This window comes from Bufo bufo, chromosome 4, assembly GCF_905171765.1.
Source record: "Bufo bufo chromosome 4, aBufBuf1.1, whole genome shotgun sequence".
Classification (NCBI taxonomy): Eukaryota; Metazoa; Chordata; class Amphibia; order Anura; family Bufonidae; genus Bufo; species Bufo bufo.
This window is the reverse complement of record NC_053392.1, coordinates 131873611-131896214: the sequence shown is the minus strand read 5'-3', so window position 1 is coordinate 131896214 and position 22604 is coordinate 131873611. Positions and strand designations below refer to the sequence as shown.

The 22604-nt window shown below is 46.4% G+C and overlaps 1 protein-coding gene across 1 annotated transcript in view; it reads left to right on the top strand.

Annotated features, from left to right (window-relative positions):
• The first annotated feature begins 1778 nt into the window (after positions 1-1778).
• The window catches only part of EFHD1 (EF-hand domain family member D1), a 32852-nt gene continuing 12026 nt past the window's right edge, over positions 1779-22604 (top strand). Inside the window, exons 1-2 of the mRNA XM_040427910.1 lie at positions 1779-2194; positions 21476-21623. Coding sequence (XP_040283844.1) covers positions 1917-2194; positions 21476-21623 — 426 coding nt within the window. The 5' untranslated portion in view covers positions 1779-1916. The remainder of the gene's footprint in view (positions 2195-21475; positions 21624-22604) is intronic.

Here is a 22604-nt window from a genome sequence, read left to right as displayed (position 1 = left end):
CTCCGTGTGCTGTCCGCATCCGTTGCTCCGTTCCGTGGTCCGCAAAAAAATCATAATATAACCTGCCCTATTCTTGTCCGTTTTGCGGACAAGAATAGGCAGTTATATTAATGTCTGTCCGCGATTTTGGCTGTGACACACAACACTGCTGGATTCTTTGCAATTCATGTGTTCCAGTTGCAACAAACATGTAAATCGCACTGCTCCCCCATTCATTCCTATGACCACCCTGCTAGACCACGATCTTTAGTTGTGCGACTGTGTAGAGCAGGGATGCTCCACCTGCAGCCCTCCAGCTGTTGCAAAACTACAACTCCCACTATGCCCTAATAGCTGTAGGCTGTCCAGGCATGCTGGGAGTTGTAGTTTTGCAACAGCTGGAGGGCCGCAGGTTGAGCATCCCTGGTGTAGAGGTACCCTAACTCATAACGCGCCTGCTAAGAAAAAACCCAGCAGACACTTGGAGATGACAGGGGTTGTCTCATCTCAGTCTTTCATGGCCTAGATGTGAAAATCCTAAGAAAACGCTGGCTGGGCATGGGCATAGTTAAAGGGGTATTCCGGTTGGTACAAGTTATCGCCTATTCATAGATAGGACCCCCACCGATCACGAGAATGGGGCCCCCGAAACCCTGCAGCTCACCTGAAATAACAGGGGGTGGTCACACATGCACGCGGCCGACCCAATAATTTCTTAGGGACTTCCGGAGATAACCTAGTATAGTGCTCCACTATCTCCGTAATTCCTCTAGAACTGAATGGATCAGCAACGCGCATGTGCGACCGGCCGCTCTGGTCATTTTAGGGGAACTGCAAGGGGCCTGCAGGGATTACGGGCCCCCCGTTCTCTCCTACCGCTGGGACCCCCACCGATCTAAAAGTGATCCCGTATCCTGTGGATACAGGATAACTTGTACCAACCGGAATACCCCTTTAGGAAAGCAGTATAGCACAGGAAGATACGCTGCTTCTTGAAACCTTAGAGTTAGGCCTCATGCACACGGCCACATGGTCAAAAAATGCAGATCAGATGCGGACCCATTCATTTCAATGAGGCCGCAAAAGATGCGTTCAGCATGCCGTGTACTGTCCGCGACCGCAAGTCCGTTCCGCGGCCCCACAAAAAAATATAGAACATGTCCTATTCTTATTGCAGACAAAGTTAGGACATTTCTACAATAGTTATAAAATACACGGCAGCATGCACTCAGCCAGGATCCGTGTTTTGCTGATCCGCGATTTGCGGATTGCAAAACACTTACGGTCGTATGAGCCCTTAAGGAAACCGTGTAGTGCCCATTCACTGCTATGGGAGTCAAGTCAGGGTCCCCTGATGTTCTCTCCTGGTCCCTCTCTACATCCAGGAAATAACGGATGCCATACACCGCTGAGGTCAGTATGTAGGGTCAAGCGTCATATATTGCTGTGCCAAGACATGAGGACCAGGAGCTGGAAACGGATATGTGTTATTTTATTACATGTGTGGGCATGAAAGTAGTTTTGTTATAATGCAGACAACCCCTTTAAGTCGCACGGGTGACCATTGCTCTAACGCAAAAGCAGAGAAAAGCACCTGGCCCAGTTCCACCTAGCAACCAATCAGATAACAGCTTTCAAGGTGTAACCTGCAGCTGGAAGAGAAGAGCTGCACTCTGATTGGTCGGCCCGGATAACTCTCATACACAGTAAGTATATAGGGGTGCAGGTGTCCCGGCGGTGTGCGGCGGGTCTCCCCTCGGGGCTGCACCTGTTGCCCCTCGGCTGGGGCGGAGGAATGAAGGAGTTGCTGGTGGTGGAGCCTGGCTGCAGCGGCTCTCCTCCCTCCAGCTCCGCCCCGCCGCCTTATCCCCGGCTGCTGGAAGTTTGCGAGCACTTGTGTGCGCCCCTCCCGCCGTCCTGTCTTCTTCCCGGTTCCCATGGCCGAGAACGAGCTGGCCGCGAAACTGCAGCGCCGCTTGGTGCTGGACGATGCCCCCGCAGAGAGCCAGGAGCCGGACGAGCCCGTGCCCAACGGGCAAGAGAAGCCGGCCACTGCCAGTGCCGACTCCGAGCTGAGTGCCAAGCTGAACCGGAGGAATGACATTAACGAGGGCAACGCCGTGCCACCCAACCGGGGCCAGGTCTTGAGCCCGTACACCGAATTCAAGGAGTTCTCCCGAAAGCAGATCAAGGACATGGAGCGCATGTTCCGCCAGTGAGTGGGCATCATGGGGGGCACGGGGTGTAGAGGGGGCTGCATGCAGTGGCACAGCAGTAGTGCCCTCCACACTTGGCATTGGCACTTCCCACTCCAGCGAGTTGTCAACAGGTTTGGGTGACCTGGATGTGGTGGTATGGGCACAGTGCAGTCCATGACCGCTTCATGATGGGTGCACATTGTCGTCCTAGACAGTATAGTGATGGGCACATGTCACACCTAGTGATAGATGGGTGCAATGCCAAGTCTATGGGCACGCTGCAGGGCAGGCACGTATGCTGCCAGCACTAGGGCACACCTGTAACGTGGCATCTGGCGTTCTATAGCAGTAGCCGCTAACTTGCAGAGTTTCAGACAAGAAGTGGCATTCCCTGAGCGCTTTGGCAGTCCTACGTCACCCTGTGTACCCGCACCAAATGTTAATATGCCAATTTTGCCCCCATCTTCCGTTCATTAGTAGGCCGGCTGCAGATGGGGCTATATGGCGACATTGCGTCAGTGGTGTCACACGTAACATACCGCAATACTATTGATTTGGGTGCACATCACTTTGTGCTCATAGACCTTGATGCAAGACGTGTGTGACTGCGACTACCTGAGACTTACTGTCGCCATGTAGCCCCAGCCTAAAGTGCAAGGTGTGAGCGCCCCATTGGCGCCTGTCGCCTCACCTGCTTGTGGCTGGAGCTGTTTCGGTAATAGAATTATATCAGCTGATTGCTATTTATGCAGTTTTCTGTGTATTAGTGCTGGTTCTATAGAGGTAGTCATCAGGTCGCTCCCTGTCTGCGGGTCCCCCAGTGTAGATGTGAAGCCCACCTGATCTGTGCCCTCATCAGGAGGTGTCCTCACACTGGGATCGTCCCAGCTCTTGGTTCTCTCCCCTCCTCCTCTATCCGGGGTGAGTCTGTTTCACCACAGTCCCCTGCGGCTGAATCATAGTTCCTGTCCCCCCCTTCCCCCCATCCTGATCACTTCTCCTTATGATTCAGTCTTTGCTGTTCTTTACACTTCCCTTCTGCTCATGCCGTACTTGGGGTTTAGGATTCTGAGAGTTGTAGTCAGCAGACTTGTCTTCCCGTCTAACCCTATGCTGTCAGTATACTGCCGTCGCCCTGGATGTGTGCGGCTGACCCCCATAACCCTGGCTGACCGCCATTTCTCCCGTCTCCACCACGTGCACGTTATTCAGTGGAGAAAGGAGAATAAGCTGCTGCAGGACCCCTTCAGCGGGCATGTGTATGACCAGCTTTAGGGCAGGTACACACGTCGCAGATACGCTGCGGAAAATCCTCAGCATAGCAGCAAGGTGGATGACGTTCAGCAGGTTCCATCCACACTGTACTGTTAAAGCATCTGTCAGCAGTTTTGTACTTATGACACTGACCTGTTACATGTGCGCTTGGCAGCTGAAGACATCTGTGTTGGTCCCATGTTCATATGCAAATGATAGAACCTGTCCTATTTTTGTTCGTTTTGCGGACAAGGATAAGCTTTTATTGCAGTAGGTCCCGCAGAAATTCTGAGATGCTCACTGACCACATCCGTATTTTGCCGATCAGCGATTTGCGGACGGCAGAACTTGTACAGTCGTGTGCAGGAGGCCTTACAGATGCAGATGTTGTAGGGAATTTTACCCTGAGAACGTATTTTATTTCAGTGTCCGTTCGTGTGCATTCCGTTTCCGTATGTCCATTCCACAAAAAAAAAAGAACATGTCCTATTATTGTCCGCATTACGGACAAGGATAGTCCTGTTCTATTAGGGGCCAGCTGTTCCGTTCGGCAAAATACAGAATGCACACGGACGTCAACCGTATTTTTTGTGGACCGCAAAATACATATGGTCGTGTGCATGAGGCCTCTCCAGCATTGAGATCTGTTTGACATGCTGTGGATTACGAAATCTGCGCTGCAGGTCAGTTTCCACATGGAAAATTTCCCCAGCGTGTACACGAGACTGAAAATCTCATCTACCTGTCCGGTGCTATACACACTGCGGATTGGCCGCGCTTAAAGGGGTATTCCGGTTGGTTAAAGTTATCCCTTATCCACAGGACAGAGGATAACTATCAGATTGGTGGGGGGCTCTACTACTGGGACCCTCACGATCACGAGAACAAGGACTCCGTATCCCCTGCAGCTCACCTGAAAAGAACGGAGCGGCCGGTCGCACATGCGCGCGGCCGCTCCATTCATTTCTATGAGAGTTCTGGAGACAGGTGATGGCTGTACTTGGCTACCTCCAAAACTCCTACAGAAATGAATGGAGCAACCGACCGCTCCATTCTTTTTAGGGGAGTACAGGGCCGCCCTTCTCATGATCAGTGGAGGCACATGCAGCCACTAGACCAGTGATGGCGAACCTATGGCACGGGTGCCAGAGGCGGCACTCAGAGCCCTCTCTGTGGGCACCCACACCCTGGAGAAAGTCTATGGTGTACCAATATGCCTTAGACTTTTCCTGCCATTCATCAGTGCAGGACATCCTATAAACAGCACAGGCAGCACATTGAATGTTATTATAGCTAAATGATAAAGTACATGGAAGATATATGATATTGGTGTTTAGGTTAAATTGCCGTGTTGGCACTTTGCGATAAATAAGTGGGTTTTGGGTTGCAGTTTGGGCACTCTGTCTCTAAAAGGTTCACCATTACTGCACTAGACCCTCGGTGTGAGGCTATGTTCACAGGACCGTATCTGTTTTGCAATTGGCAAACTGCGGATTTGCAAAATACAGATACCGGATGTCTGCATCCCGCACTTTCCGCAGGCGCGGTTATTCAAATGCCTATACTTGTCTGCAAAACGGACAAGAATAGGACATGTTCTATAATTTGTGGACTGGCTGCATGGATGTACTCTAAAGGGCATTACGAGACCCCAATAAATTTTGCTAAAGAAGGCTTACTCACCTGCTGATACCACCCCTTTCCAGCGCTGCCGCTGTAGTGCTCCTGACAGTCTCTATTTCTATCCCTGCAGCCATGACGTTCCTGACTACTACATGTGACCACTGCAGCCAGTCAATGGCCTCAGCGGTCACCAGGGATAATTGGCCACATCCTCATTGCAGCGCCGGTCTTGCTAGAGTAATTAGGTACCCGACTCCTTCACGTTGATGGCGGCAGTGATCTCACAGTGGGCAGCGCTGGGACAGCAGTGGATTAAGCAGATAAATAAAGCTACATTTTTCATTTTTAATATTGCAGCCCTTCACCACAATTTTTGGGGGACTGTGTAAACTCCTTTTAATACGGCTGCCATAGCAGTGCATGAAGTCTCTACCATACCTATGTATGCCTTGTCTTAAAAACTATATATATATATATATATATATATATATATATATATATATATATATATATATATATATATATATATATATATATATTTTTTTTTTTAATCTGGCACCAAGAATGTATAAATCCACTGTATGTGAATGTTCTCATGTAGTACAGGAAGGTTAGTGATGTCTGGTTGCCTTTAGCCCTGAAATGGTTAATGAGTGCAAGTTTGGAGCAGCCCCTTGTGTTTGGGTGGAGGGTGTGCCAGACGTCCCCCTTGAGCAGATATGCCTGGCCCTGAGGCCATTACGTGCAGTGGTGGCGCCTGGCACTTTAATGTTCCTGTATGTGACCCGAGCTATGTAACCTCGCCCTGTGGTGCTGCTGACGATCACCCAGACAGTGCTTTTCCAGCCTCCTAATGCCTGTCCTACAGCTGTGCAAGTGTCACTGACAATCATGGCTTTGTACAGCTGAAGTGCCCTCACCGAGGTCCTGGGAACAGTTGTCTGCTGCTACTCCCCCCCCGACGTCGTGGAGGAAATTACCAAAAAAAGCCTTGTACAATGCCCGTAGATAAAGCGGAGTATGCTCATCTTCTCAGATGTCACCAGTGGAGAGCTATTCCAGGGCTCCTCCATGTATAGCTAAGGCTTGGTTCAGACTTTACGTTGTGTGGTGCCTCAAGACCTCAGAGGAAAAACCACCGCAAACCTTATGTTCATACAGGAGACATTTGTAGAACTGCTTCATGGAAAACCACATTTCAGTACTGCATGTAAAAAAGACTCTGCATCTATAGATTAAAGAGACTATCTGGTGAGGCACCCCTTCTTGGACAGTTGACTTGCATCCAACTTGGCCACCTTTTACAGGTCCAACGGGTTTGTCCTAATCTATTGTACTGAAGATCCTCAAAGGCTGAATTTCGCAGGGGTATATCCCCTACTCCTATATGACTGCATAGCTCAGCAAATATACCCTTCAGCTGGGTGAGGACTCCTGTGGGAGCTGTAATGGTGACCATGTCTGTCACCAAGCTTTCCCTGAAACAGACATAATTCATACAAAGAATTAATTTTAATGACTCTAGCATGTTTCGGGGACTTATATTTATTGGAACCTACCGTATTTTGCATGTTTAGCCTTCTTAAAGAGGTTGTATCAAGATTTAAACTTCTCACCTATCCACATTATAGGGGATGTGTCTGACCACTAGGACCCTACCGAATACAAGAACGAGGACCTGTGCCCCCCCTTCAGAAAGTGGAGTGGAGGTCGAGCGTGGGTACTGATGCTCCATTCATCTTTATAGGATTGTGGAAGAGAAGCCAAGTACATCACGCAGTTGGCCCGATCTGTCCCATAGAGACGAATGGAGTTGCAGTGCGCATGCTTAAGTGCTGCACCATTCCTACACGGGGATGCAGGACCCCTGTTCTTGTGCTTGGTGGGGGTTCCCCAACGGTTGGACGAACCCCACTGATCAGACTCTGTAGACCCCAGGTATAGGTAGTGTGTGTAAATCTTGGGATGAACTCTTTAAGCCAGGGCTGGCCAACCTGTGGCTCTCCAGCTGTTGCAAAGCTACAACTCCCAGCGTGCCCAGTCTGCCTACAACAGGGCATGGTGGGAGTTGTTAACTCCCACCATGCCCCGCTGTAGGCAGACTGGGCACGCTGGGAGTTGTAGCTTTGCAAACTTCCACCATGCCCTGCTGTAGGCAGACTGGGCACGCTGGGAGTTGTAGCTTTGCAACAGCTGGAGAGCCGCATGTTGGCCAGCCCTACTTTAAGGCTTCCTTCACATACCCTTGTTGGTGACTTGCTGCATTTAACAAAGGCCAAAAACAGTAAAAAATGCTTAAACAAAAAAAAGGGCATTTCATTGTTTTGCCGAGGAAACTATGCTGTATTTTTCCTAAATCTGACTGATGAGCGAGGTGTGTCCAGGCTTCTTTCTCGGAGGATACATGTAAGGAATGACCTTCTTCTGTAATCTTGTTATCTTTGGTAGAAATTTCTTGACAAGTTACAGCAGTGACACAAACTGGGGGAGGGCAGTTCCTTCCAGAGCGGTGATGCATTCCTTTATGTCTCATATATAATTACAATCTCATGATTGTGCTCTTAGCGTGTGTCTGATCTTACCTTTTAGAGGGTGGGGTTTATTATACTTTTATAAGTTGATCTGTAAAGTTTATCACATTATTTCATGTTTTGTTTTTACATCAAATTGTGAAGACCTGTAACTTTTTTTTTTTTTTTAACTTAAATCTGGACAGACAACAAGAAAAAAGTATTAATTTTTTTAATCAGCCCCTTTGTTCGGCTGCATTGCCCACCTCTGACTTGACGCCTAATATGTAAATGACCTGTATAGCTACCAGGAGGAGGAGACCTGTCACTTCATGTGGAGCTATCCATTCGCTGCAGAGTGCTTCATAGCCAGGAATTAGACATGCTGTTCTCGCCAGATTTTACTAAATCTCCCCAGAACACCCTATCGATGCCAGTAATTCCAGATCCAACACCAATGTGATGAGAAAATAGTCAGAGAAGAGGAACTGATCTGGTGCTCAGATCTTCTGTTCCTCTTCTCTTTGTGTGCACGGAAGAGGTCAGTGATTGGCTTCAGTGGTCAAGTGTTATTGATGTGGGATCTGTCGGGTAAATAACCGTCAGCTATGTTTTGCAGAAGGATCCCACATGTCTGCTTTCCCCTGAAATTGGACAACCACTTTAAAGGGAACCTGTCACCTGGATTTTGTGTATAGAGCTGAGGACATGGGTTGCTAGATGGCTGCTAGCACAACCGCAATACCCAGTCCCCATAGCTCTGTGTGCTTTTATTGTGTAAAAAAAAAAACGATTTGATACATATGCAAATTAACCTGAGATGAGTCCTGTACGTGAGGTGAGTCAGGGACAGGACTCATCTCATTTTAATTTGCATATGTATCAATTTTTTATATTTTTTTTTTACACAATAAAAGCACACAGAGCTATGGGGACTGGGTATTGTGGATGTGCTAGCGGCGATCTAGCAGCCCATGTCCTCAGCTCTATGCACAAAATCCAGGTGACAGGTTCCCTTTAAGAAGATGAAAGAAACTGACTCAATTCCTGTATTTAAATTTTCAAAAGGGATCCATTGAACAAATATGGACTCTCTAAACTTAAGTCTTAAGTCAGTGTTCAGTCCACATCTGGTCTGCATTTTTTGAGGATCGGATGTGGACCCGCTCATTTCAATAGAGATGCAAAGGAGATGCGAACAGTACACCATGTACTGACTGCATCCTCATGTCTGTTCCGTGGCCCCTCAAAAAAGGTAGCACATGTCCTACAGGAGTAAAAAAGAATAAATGCACGTGACCGGTATCCTTGTTTTGCAGGTCTGTGATTTTCAGATCGCAAAACGGATACGGCCAAAACGGATATGGACACCTTTGTAAATAACAAAAAAAAATATTTTTGTGGAGGAAATCATTTCTCCAATCGGTTCTATTTTTTGTTTTTGTTCTACAGCCTGCTCTGCAAAATAAATAAATCCGTGTAAAAATGTGTATTTTTTTATTTTTTTTTTTAAAGTAACGGCCGTCACAAGGCCATTTTTAGCACCAGTGAAAGTCTGAGGCTATTCACACGGCCAGTGAATAGCGTCCGTCCAAAAATAGGACATGTCACGGCCGGCCGGACCCCATTGAAAACAATGGGACCGTTTTCAACGACCGATTTAACAGGAGTGCACCCATCAAACGGCCGTTAAACGGGTACACGGGCCATTTAGGGCAGGACTTGACAAATTTCCTTGGAATGTAGGAGCCAGCTAAAAAAAGTTAGGAGCTTTTTTTTTTTTTTTTTTTTTTTCTTTCTGTGGACAGATGAAAACCAGTGTATTACTGTACGGCAGCAGCAGGAAGCGCACGGCGTCATAGCAACCAATGACGCCGTGCGCTCCTCCAGGCCGGTATCACACGGTCCGTGTTCCATGGATGTGTGCATAAGGCTTGCGCTGATGAGACGGCTCCTCTCCGGGAAACGCTGGAGTCTTCGTACAGGAAAACTGAAACCCCGCCGTAGTCACCTGCGCTGCTCCCGGACATGAGGCGTGCGGTGGAGAGCGCCTAGCGTGCAGGTGAGCGCTGCCACGTACATGTCATGTGTCACTCCGCGGCCAGCTGACACTGACAGCCAGCGGGGAGAGGGAGTGATTTCACTCGGCTTAACCCGTCATGTGCACCGCCTGTCACACTGTTAGCCTCGCGGTCTTAACCCTCCAGTGGTTGCGCCCGGCTGCTGGTGTGCTGGGCCTATTTTCAAGCGGCAAATTGAGCCCTGATATAGGGGTTTTAAAAAAAATAAATAAATCCCCTCATCCACTTGCTCAGTCTCTTCTCTCTTCATTGAGCAGGACCTGTGGAGCAAGTGGATGAGGTGAGTTTTAAAAAAAATTTTTAACCCCTACTCCGCCATCTGTTATAAGCAGGGAAGCAGCAGCTCGAATGAAGCCAAACCGCGCGATTATCCTGCGCGACGCGGCCGCAGTCTTCACAACCCCCCCCGTAGACTTGTATGTAATTCCTCTATCCTAATTGCCTGTGTACCCATTTTTAACGGCCGTTAGACGGATGCACTCCTGTCAATCGGCTGTTAAAAACGGTCCCATTGATTTCAATGGGGTCCGTCCGCCCGTGAAAATGGCCAAAAATAGGACATGTCCTATTTTTGGACGGACGCTATTCGCTGGCTGTTAAAAGAACGGCAATGTGAATAGCCCCATAGACTTTCACTGATGCTAAAAATGGCTGTCACACGGCCATTATTCATGGAGTCGTGTGCATGAGGCCTTGTTGTCTAAAACCAAAATATATTATATATATAAAAAAAGACATATTAGGTATTGCTGCATCCGTAATAGTACCAATCAAACGATCATCTCTTCCAGCAGAAAATGGGATCCTACCTAAGACAATCGCCCAAAAAAGAAAAAAAATATGGCTTTCAGAAAATGGAAACTCAAAAACATGATATTTTTTTTTCACTTTTTTTATTTTTTTATAGTGTAAATCTAAAATAAATAAAAAATTTGACATATTGGGTATCGCAGAGTCGTTACAGCCTGCTCTATAAAAATATCACATTATCTACTCTGTCAGGAGAACATTGTAAAAAACAAAAACTGTGCCAGAACAGCCATTTTTTTTTGGGGTTAACTTGCCTCATTAAAAGAGTAATTGTATACCGTATTTTTTGCTTTATAAGATGCGCCCCCCCCTCCCCCAAAGTAGGGGGGAAATGGCTGTGCTTCTTAGGCCCCTTTTACACTAGCGAGTTTTTTGCGCGTATGCAATGCGTCACGTGAACGCATTGCACCCGCACTGAATCCTGACCCATTCATTTCAATGGGTCTGTGTACATGAGCGTTGTTTTTCGTGCATCAGTTCTGCATTGCGTAAAAATCGCAGCATGTTCTATATTCTGCGTTTTTCACGCAGCCCTGGCCCCATAGAAGTGAATGGGGCTGCGTGAAAAACGCATTGCATCCGGAAGCAAGTGCGGGTGCGATGTGTTTTTCACTGATGGTTGCTGAGAGATGTTGTTTGTAAACCTTCAGTTTTTTTTTATCACGCGCGTGAAAAACCATTGCACCCGCGCGGAAAAAACTGAACGCAATCGCAGACAAAACTGACTGAACTTGCTTTCAAAATAGTGCGAGTTTCACTGAATGCATCCGGACCTAATCCGTCACGCTCGTGTAAAAGAGGCCTTTATAAAGCTAATACTAGTGAGCGCTTCCATTATGGAAGCGCTCACTAGTATGCATTAGGTGCTGGGAGCAGGGAAGAAGCGCGAGCGCTTCAGACACTCTCCCTCCCTGGTCTTCTTGCTGGGGCCGGCGCTGCCCGCAGTCAGGTGGCACTGCAGCCTGGGCCGGAGAAGACAGGGAAACGGTACTTCTAAAGAGACCGCCGAAGCGGAGCCGCGGCACAGGAGAGGTAAGATATTTTCTTTTTTTTCTTTTTTTTTCTTTTTTTTTTTTTTTTTTTTAGTCCGATGGGGGTCTGAAAGAAAAGGGCTGATATGATGTCCTGATATTTGTAGGCACATCAGGCCAATGGATTCGGCTACAAATCCAGGAAAATATACAGTTGCAAGAAAAAGTATGTGAACCCTTTGGAATGATATGGATTTCTGCACAAATTGGTCATAAAATGTGATCTGATCTTCATCTAAGTCACAATAATAGACAATCACAGTCTGCTTAACCCCTTAAGGACCGGGCTCATTTTCACCTTGAGGACCAGGCCATTTTTTGCAAATCTGACCAGTGTCACTTTATGTGGTGATAACTTTAAAACGCTTTCACTTATCCATGCCATTCTGAAATAGTTTTTTCGTCACATATTGTACTTCATGACACTGGTAAAATAGAATTAAAAAAAAATCATTTTTATTTATAAAGAAATACCAAATTTGCCAAAAATGTGTAAAAATTAGCAAATTTCCAAGTTTCAATTTCTTTACTTCTATAATACATATTAATACCTATAAAAATAGTTATTACTTTACATTTCCCATATGTCTTCTTCATGTTAGGATCATTTTGGGAATGACATTTTATTTTTTGGGGGACGTTACAAGGCTTAGAAGTTTAGAAATAAATCTTGAAATTTCTCAGAAATTTTCAAAAACCAACTTTTTAAGGACCAGTTCAGGTCTCGAGTCACTTTGTGAAGCTTACATGATAGAAACCACCCAAAAAAGACCCCATTCTAGAAACTACACCCCTCAAGGTATTCAAAACTGATTTTACAAACGTTGTTAACCCTTTAGGTGTTCAACAAGAATTAATGGAAAATAGAGATGCAATTTCAAAATTTCACTTTTTTTGGCAGATTTTCCATTTTAATATTTTTTTCCAGTTACAAAGCAAGGGTTAACAGCCAAACAAAACTCATTATTTATGGCCCTGATTCTGTAGTTTACAGAAACACCCCATATGTGGTCGTAAACTGCTGTACGGGCACACGGCAGGGCGCAGAAGGAAAGGAATGCCATACGGTTTTTGGAAGGCAGATTTTGCTAGACTGTTTTTTTGGACACCATGTCCCATTTGAAGTCCCCCTGATGCACCCCTAGAGTAGAAACTCAATAAAAGTGACCCCATAAATATATATAATATTTTTTATTTTATTTATGCAAGTCTTGCACAATGATTTCATTTTTGAAACAAAAAAAATCATGTTTTAGTGTCTCTCCATAGTCTGAGAGCCATAGTTTTTTCAGTTTTTGGGCGATTATCTTAGGTAGGGTCTCATTTTTTGTGGGATGAGATGACTATTGCCACTATTTTGGGTGCATATGGCTTTTTTACACCATTTTTTATTTTTTTACGGTGTTCACCTGAGGGGTTAGGTCATGTGACATTTTTATAGAGCCGGTCGATACCGACGCGGCTATACCGAATATGTATACTTTTTTTTAATTTTTTTTATTTATGTAAGTTTTACAAAAAAAAATGTTAGTGTCTCCATATTCTGAGCCATAGTTTATTTTTTGGGCGATTGTCTCAGGCAGGGGCTCATTTTTTGCGGGATGAGGTGATGGTTAGATTGGTACTATTTTGGTGGGCGTATTTTTGTGATGTAAGGTGCCAAAATTGTTTATTTAGCAAAGTTTTTATTTTTTACGGTGTTAATCTGAGGGGTTAGGTCATGTGATAGGTTTATAGAGCCGGTCGATACGGACGCGACGATACCTAATGTCTGTCTTTTCCCTATATATATTTATTTATTTTTTACTTTATTTTTGGAAAAGGACGGGGTCTGATCCTTGTTTCAATACAGCACAATACATTTGTATTGTGCTGTATTGAACTGTTAGTGTCTTACACTGTAAGCCTGGGGGCTGGGCCTTTTAGGCTTCCGTACATGACAGGCCCCAAGCCTTGGAATGGCTTGGGGCTGCCATGGCAACCATCGAGTCCCCGCCACGGCAGCGCGGGGACCCGATGCATGAGGTGAGGGAGCGCAAACCTCCCATATGCCGCGGTCAGCGCTGACCGCGGCATATGAGGGGTTAATCCACCGGATCTCTGCTGCATCTGGCTGTCAGTAGCCGCCGGATATCTGCTGCTGATCGGGGGGACCGCACGCGGGGGGAGGGAGTAAGGACTGCAGGACGAGAACGCTTGTCCTCGAGCGCTAAGTGCCGGCGATTGAGGACGAGCATTCTCGTCCTGGGTCGTTAAGGGGTTAAACTAATAACACACAAAGCATTCAATGTTCCCATGTTTTTATTGAACACACCATGTAAACATTCACAATGCAGGTGGAAAAAGTATGTGAACCCTTGGATTTAATAACTGGTTGAACCTCCTTTGGCAGCAAAAACTTCTACCAAACGTTTCCTGTAGTTGCAGATCAGACGTGCACAACGGTCAGGAGTAATTCTTGACCATTCCTCTTTACAGAACTGTTTCAGTTCAGCAATATTCTTGGGATGTCTAGTGTGAATCGCTTTCTTGAGGTCATGCCACAGCATCTCAATCGGGTTGAGGTCAGGACTCTGACTGGGCCACTCCAGAAGGAGTATTTTCTTCTGTTTAAGCCATTCTGTTGATTTACTTCTATGCTTTGGGTTGTTGTCCTGTTGCAACACCCATCTTCTGTTGAGCTTCAGCTGGTGGACAGATGGCCTTAAGTTCTCTTGCAAAATGTCTTGATAAACTTGGGAACAGTGATGGCCAGTTCGCCATGTTCGCCTGCAAACACATGCGAGCTGCCATCTTAACTGACAAGTCCGGCGATGCACAGGTAAGTCCTTACCTGTGCCTGTGCGCGAGCCGGTCTGAAATGAAATGCGGTCACCGGGAGCAGGCAGTTCCGAGAACAGCCGCCGGGGGCCTTCATCGGGCTGTTCTCGGAACTGCCTGCACCCGGAGACCGCATTTCATTTCAGACCGGCTTGCGAACAGGCACAGGTAAGGACTTGCCTGTGCATCGCCGGACTTGTCAGTTAAGATGGCAGCTCGCATGTGTTCACGGGCGAACTGGCCATCACTGCTTAGGAATTCATTTTTCCTTTGATGATGGCAATCAGTCCAGGCCCTGACGTAGCAAAGCAGCCCCAAACCATGATGCCCCCACCACCATACTTCACAGTTGGGATGAGGTTTGCTGTGCCTCTTTTTCTCCACACATAGTGTTGTGTGTTTCTTCAAACAACTCAACTTTGGTTTCATCTGTCCACAGAATATTTTGCCAGTACTGCTGCAATGTGTTATTTTTTTTTGGACAGCAGTGGCTTCCTCTGTAGTATCCTCCCATGAAATCCATTCTTGTTTAGTGTTTTACGTATCGTAGATTCGCTAACAGGGATGTTAGCATATGCCAGAGACTTTTGTAAGTCTTTAACTGACACTCTAGGATTCTTCTTCACCTCATTGTGCAGTCTGCGCTGTGCTCTTGCAGTCATCTTTACAGGACAGCCACTCCTAGGGAGAGTAGTAGCAGTACTGAACTTTCTCCATTTATAGACAGTTTGTCTTACCGCGCCTGCGCCGTTAGCTTCTGTATTCAGCGCAGGCGCAGTGACTGTCGGACCTCTCCCTGCGCCGAAGGTGCAGGGAGAGGTCCGACAGTCACTGCTCCTGCGCCGAATACAGAAGTGCAGGCGCGAGAATTCGGCCGAGATGGAGCGAGGTTGGCTGTCAATCTAGACGGGAGGGGCGGGCTGGAGGGACGAGATGGGCGGCAGACATGGTGAGTAGACGGAGCCTCTAGGGGTGCTGAAAAGACTCCCCCATAGCACCTAGAGGCTCATTTGCATATCAATAAAAGTAAGCTTTTAAGGTTAACCGCAGCAGACAAAAGTGATACATGAACATGGTTAGGTAGAGCAGACACTAGCAGATCGCTAGTATCAGACTAAATAGGTGAAAATCTGGTGGTAGAAACCCTTTAACAAAACTCATATCAGAGCATTTCTGAGAGCATGTGAAGCAAAGCTGATACCAGTAAACAAACAAGTGCAATTTTATTAAGTGCTGCATTACGGGAAGATATGGGTTATTGATTTTTAGTGCACAAAGGTGTCCATAGCCTTTAAGGTGGCCATACACATTAGTCTAAAGTTGATCAAAATGATAGTCCGTTGGATGAAAGAACTTTCATTCATCGGCCAATATGGACTAGTTGGAAGGCTGATATGTCAGCCTGAATTTGTGGGAGCGGCGTCTGACCCCTCATAAGCGCCGGCTCCCGCCTCCTCTGGGCGCTTCCAGATCACCCCCCACCTTTTTTCTTTTCTCTCTTCAGTCCCCTTCAGGGTATGCCCACTTCTAGGCTTACCCACGCTCCTGGCTCCCGGCACAACTCAGCCAGCATAGGGCAGTGGTTTGGGCGCTCCTCCTCGTCAGTTACCTTTAGCCTCTACCACAAATATGTGTATGTTCGTGTCTGCGAAACGTTCACCAGATTTTCAACTGCTGTTCAACCATTAACCAACTTCTGTCTAATGTCTACGGCCAGCTTTAGTCACGTAAACATTCATTGCAATCCTGCAAACCATTTACCATTATGCCGTCACTGTCACCATGTAACTATTAACCATTAGCTCGCTCTCATGTAGATTGCACTGTGTGGCTGAGCAGAAATCTACTGCCTCCAGTGCTGCTGGGGAGAAAGGTCTCCATTAGTACCCTTCTCTGATTTTACCTTTGTTCTCTGGAATTCGAAACGTGAAAAGTTATTCCACTTTTCTAAACCACCACTCTGAAGAAACTGATCCAGGTAGTACAAAGATTGCCAGCACATAACCTTTTATGTGCACTGCAAGATTACGTTCTTACACATTCAGTATGGAGTCCTCATCATAACACTACCAGAAAATGGAAAAAGAACAGCTAGAAGGAGTTTAAGATAAAAAGCCTATTTTAGGCTAGTTTCACACCTGTGGTCTAAAACTTCAGCATGCTGTTCTGTGGTAGCATGCAGCGGTTTGTGTCCGGCCGACTCTCCGCTTGTCTGCCAGAACTGCGTACGGATCCCATTATGCTTAATTCTGCCGGCTGGCATACCGTTTGTATGCAGCAGCACCAGATCCGGAGGATTCTGGCAGGCTGTTCTTTGCCGGAACAGCTGGCCGTAATTTACAACAGAGCTATGAAAGTAGCCTTACAACACGGCGGTGCTAGGGCGTGTGACGGTGTAATCAAGTCTCAAGATCATTACATCCACACTTTTCTTTTGTCTGGCAGAGCTGTTTGTTTTTCTTTTGCCTTTTCTCTTAGACTAGTTTCACACTAGCATTAAAATGTGGCATAGCTGGATATTGCCTGCACCGCTGGAGCCCATTGACTATGATGGGATCCAGCCCATTTCCGGCATTAAAGGGACTCTGTCACCACTTTCTAACCCCCCCTTTTCAAAGTATTGTTATCTGCATGGCGCCCCTGTGATTATAAATGTGTTGTTAGAAGTTAAATTCGCCGTCTCCTTTTGATAAAAAGAGCTTTTATCTAACCTGTCAATCTTCTTGATAAGGTGCCCAGGGCGTTTCTTTTCGTCTCAATCTGCCGCCCGCCGCCGCCACCGTTGGTGCCCAGCTCCTCCCCTCATGCTTTCAGCGCCGCCTGAATGTAATCAAATACGCCTCCGGCTCTCTCTGTGCCCCCTCCTCCTTTTCAAAGATCCCGCGCGTGCGCACAGGGCTGTGCCTGATGCGCCCGTGCGGACATTTACAATCAGCCTCATTGAGCGAAGTGCGCATGCGCGCACTTCGCTCAACCTCCTCATCAGACGAGCACTGCAGCAGGCTGCAGTGCTCGTCTGATGAGGAGGTTGAGCGAAGTGCGCGCATGCGCACTTCGCTCAATGAGGCTGATTGTAAATGTCCGCACGGGCGCATCAGGCACAGCCCTGTGCGCACGCGCGGGATCTTTGAAAAGGAGGAGGGGGCACAGAGAGAGCCGGAGGCGTATTTGATTACATTCAGGCGGCGCTGAAAGCATGAGGGGAGGAGCTGGGCACCAACGGTGGCGGCGGCGGGCGGCAGATTGAGACGAAAAGAAACGCCCTGGGCACCTTATCAAGAAGATTGACAGGTTAGATAAAAGCTCTTTTTATCAAAAGGAGACGGCGAATTTAACTTCTAACAACACATTTATAATCACAGGGGCGCCATGCAGATAACAATACTTTGAAAAGGGGGGGTTAGAAAGTGGTGACAGAGTCCCTTTAAGGCTATATGCACACGACTGTATGTGTTTTGTGGTCCGCCCAAAAAAAATTATTGCATCCGTTTAGTTTTTTTTTGCGGATCCATTGTAACAATGCCTAAAGCAGGCAAGATTAGGACCTGTTCTATTTTTTTTTTTTTTTTTTTTTTTTTTTTTTTTTGCGGGGCTACAGAACGGACATATAGATGCAAATAGCACACAGTGTGCTGTCCGCACTTTTTGCGGACCCATTGAAATGAATGGGTCCGCGTCCTATCCGCAAAAAAAAAACGGAATGGACACAGAAACAAACAACGTTCGTGTGCATGTAGCCTAATGCTGTGATTTGATTCCTGGCACTAATGCTGGAAATGGGCACGGTCCCATTATAACCAATGGGGTCTGGCGGTGCTCCGGCTATGACGGAGTGGATGAACTGAAGTGTGAAAGTACCCTTACAGGACTGTTAATTGGGTGGTGTAGTCTTCACTGTGCCTGCTAGACTAGGGAGTGCACCATTTGTGCAATTAACGTATTTTGAAAAAGGCCATCCGTCAAAGAGTTGGCCAAGAAGTTTCTGTAGTGCATCAATGGTGTTGACAGTGGTCAGTGGAGGGCACACAGAGAGAGGGTCATGGACTGTCACTACAGACAGATGCGTTTCAATATTGCCATGTAGGAAGACAGCATCACACATAAGAAATTGTCTACTTGAAGCCGGACTGCGTTCATGCACTCCACTAGTTTGCCACTGATGTCCAGTGAGAGAGCCCATTGGAGGCATCAAACAATTAGGTATCATGCTTGTTCCCATTTGTGGCGAGAACGTTGATCAGCCTTCAGTATGTCCAGGACTTAATGGAACCAGTCCTACTGCCATTTTTTTTGACCCAGAAGACCTGGTGTTCCAACAAGATAATGCATTCCCACATCTTGCCGGCACTACACAATGTGCTCTTCTGGGTATCCAGCAGCTCCCCTGGCCTGCTCAATCACCAGATCTCTCCCCCCATCAAGAATGCCTAGGACAGGATGGGGTCTAAGTTGAAAGAGCTTGGAAGGACACAACAGGAGGAGATCCAGCATCTGTATGGCCATCACCATGTCAGAGTGGCAGCAAGAGGGAGATGCCACCCAGTATGAATATGACCCTGCCTCAACATACACCCTGCAACAGAACCCAAAATAATGGGTGATCATTGTGACCATTCACAAAGCATCTCTAGCAGTTTATGCTTTGTCAGTCTCTGCTCGATCCCTTTAGGTTTTCCAGGTGTTTTTTAGAAGCAGCCGTTGGGAATAAGGCCTTTGGGGAACCCTGCAGGAAGAGCCTTCCAAGGCATGGCCTTCACCAGACCACTGCTCCCCATATCGGCGTGGAATGAGGTGGATTGTAGCATTCCTGACCAAACTGAAAAATAGAGCAGAGGAGATGGAGAGAACATGTAGCTTTAGCTTTGGTTGTTTCCACAGTATTTTTATTTTTATTTTTATTTTTTTGTGGCTCAGCCTGAAAGCTACAGATATAGATCTGCCTTATATGTTGTACAGTTCTTACACATAGTTATGGTTGGCAGTGGGCTTCTGGAGCCCAGGATGATGTACGTGTCCTAGTGTTATCCTATGTGTATTGAGGTGTGCGGTATACTGTACAGACCGCTCTATACATACACAGGACCACTTGTCCATTAATGGGCTGACGTGTTTCGGGGACGTGTTCTCTGCTCCAATCACAGCGACTTCCCTTCTTAAAACTTCCACTTTTTTTTATTTATTTTTTCCCCCGTTTTCTTTAAAGCTGCAAGCCATCCAAAATCCATGAGAACAGGAGCTGTGTGACTTCCATGCTGGAATGCATTCCTATTTTTAGTTGTCCCAGATTTCCTGACATCAGTGCCTAAATCCACACTTACAGAAAAGCAGCTGAAATGGTGCATGAGGGGTTAATCTTTCCCTACTAAATAGATCTCACCTACAGTGAAGTCTTCATGTGGACTCAATGCCATGTTGTCTTACATGGGCCCCTAATTCCTCCTCCTCCCTCTGCTGACTGCCAGCTTTATGCACTCGGTTAATATATACTGTAATATGTATTACTAGGCGGCGGATGCAGTAGGGGCACACTGGTTAATCTTCCTTGTGTCCAATTACAACCCTGTAGACCTGGATGGTTAGAACATAGGATTCCCCACTCTGATTCAGTAATGAACTTACTTTGCACTAGTTTTCATCCTCAGATTGGTTCCATCACTGATGGCATGAAGAGAGAAGTGAGAATTTGAAGCATTAAGTAGATTTAAAAAACATCCAAAGGTAATTCAGATGGACAGTCCAGCACCACAAATGTATGAGGGCCTACCCGCATGGTGAAGATAAGGGTTTAGTATGGATTTGGTTTTATCTTTGTGATTCTGGGCGGTCCACCTGTGTTTCTTTTAGGCTACTTTCACGCTAGCATTTTTGCTGCATCCGGCACGGCTCAGCAAAAACGCTTCCGTTACTGGTGATACAACCATCTGCATCCGTTATGGACGGATCCGGTTGTATAATCTTTAACATGGCCAAGACTGATCCGTCATGAACTCCATTGAAAGTCAATGGGGGACGGATCAGTTTTCTTTTGTCAGAGAAAACGGACCGTCCCTATTGACTTGCATTGTGGGTCATGACTGATCCATTTTGCTCCACATCCCATGACTGAAAGAAAACCGTTACGTTTTGTCCCCATTGACAATGAATGGGGACAAAACTGAAGCGTTTTTTTTTTTTGCAGTATTGAGCCCCTATGACGGATCTCAATAACTGAAAACTTAAAAGCTAGTGTGATAGTAGCCTTAGATGTTTCCATGGCTTGTTGTCCTACAAGCGACCCACACACCTTCCCTGCATGCCACGTGCCAACCTATGTGAAGATAATACCCTTACAAATATACCCATTAGTATACTGTATGCTCACATATGCGTTTAAATATGTTGAAGTTCACCGGATCCGGCCTAGCCAGATAATGCTGTGCACAGCCGTATCCCCTTTTGACTAATGGGATTCAGCGGGAATCTTTCCTTTTTCCGGTAAAATGCTGGCATGCGCTCCAGAAATCGGCTGGATTAGCGACTGTAGATTCAGATTCATCCTGTTTTGGACGAATCAGAATTTTTATATTTTTTTTTAAATATGAGTTCCCGATCACCGTATTGATGTAATGTATTTCCTTTGTTGCGGCTGAATGAGCAAGGCCGCAAGTAACGCAAGACTTTGGAAGTCTCATGCATGCGCTCTTACTGTAACTGTTAAAATCCAATTCCAGATTCGATGATTGTGGCGCAGTCTATAATGAATCCAAGTTTAGATTTGTTCGTTAATACAGTTTGGCATGTGCCACTACTTACAGTAACTGCGTATGCGCGAGACTTTCATAGTTTTGTGTTGCTAGCGGCCTTGCTTATTTGGCTGCGCGGGGGGAAATGCATTACATCGTCAATACCGCAATCTGGAACCCATTATGCTTGGTGTAAAGACAAAAAGATGCAGAGTAGTCCAAAACTGGACGAATCTGAATCTATCATCGCTAGTCCAGATCCCATTATAGGCAGTGGGGTCCGGCGGTGCACACCATTATCTGGCTAGGCCGGATCCGGTGAACTCCGGCAGGCTGACGGATTTGTAAACTTGTGTGAACGTAGCCTAAGACTCCATAACATTTATTGTAGAATTGTTGTATCTGTATCAGATCATTGTACATTGTGGTTCTGCTTCTCCTCTCTAGGTATGACACTGGACGGGACAATTTCATAGACCTGATGGAGCTGAAGCTCATGATGGAGAAGTTGGGTGCCCCTCAGACTCACCTTGGGTTAAAGAACATGATAAAAGAAGTGGATGAAGATATCGATGGAAAGCTGAACTTCCGAGAGGTGTGTGCTTGATCACCTGTAAATGACAGAAATATAGATCCACGTTTTGACTCCCATAACTGATGAGGAAATGGTGTGTTTTTATTTTTGCCAAATATTAGGCACCATGCATGCGGCCCTGTCTGTATTTTGGTCCGCAAACAACGGATCTGCAAAGCAGGAATACCTTCCGTGTGCACTCCATATTTTTCTCACTCCCATCAGTAGAAAGGGCTGTTCTTGTCCACAATATGAAAATAGGACATATTCGATAATTTGTGGAACGGACATACAGATTTCACAGCCAATGTCCTATCGGCAGAAAACACAGATAGCAGGCAGAGTTAAAATCTGGTCATGTGCATGAGGCCCAATCAACATGTTAGTCACCTTGAGGCTTTAGGCATGTGACGAGACCTGTACGGCAGCAGATGAAGTGCTTAGCCATGCGAATGTCACCAGACCAGTTTTCACATTTTGTCTGATTTACTGGTATGAAAACTTTAGGGAATGGTTTATACACTCACCTAAAGAATTATTAGGAACACCTGTTCTATTTCTCATTAATGCAATTATCTAGTCAACCAATCACATGGCAGTTGCTTCAATGCATTTAGGGGGGTGGTCCTGGTCAAGACAATCTCCTGAACTCCAAACTGAATGTCAGAATGGGAAAGAAAGGTGATTTAAGCAATTTTGAGCGTGGCATGGTTGTTGGTGCCAGACGGGCCGGTCTGTGTATTTCACAATCTGCTCAGTTACTGGGATTTTCACGCACAACCATTTCTAGGGTTTACAAAGAATGGTGTGAAAAGGGAAAAACATCCAGTATGCGGCAGTCCTGTGGGCAAAAATGTCTTGTGGATGCTAGAGGTCAGAGGAGAATGGGCCGACTGATTCAAGCTGATAGAAGAGCAACGTTGACTGAAATAACCACTCGTTACAACCGAGGTATTCAGCAAAGCATTTGTGAAGCCACAACACGCACAACCTTGAGGCGGA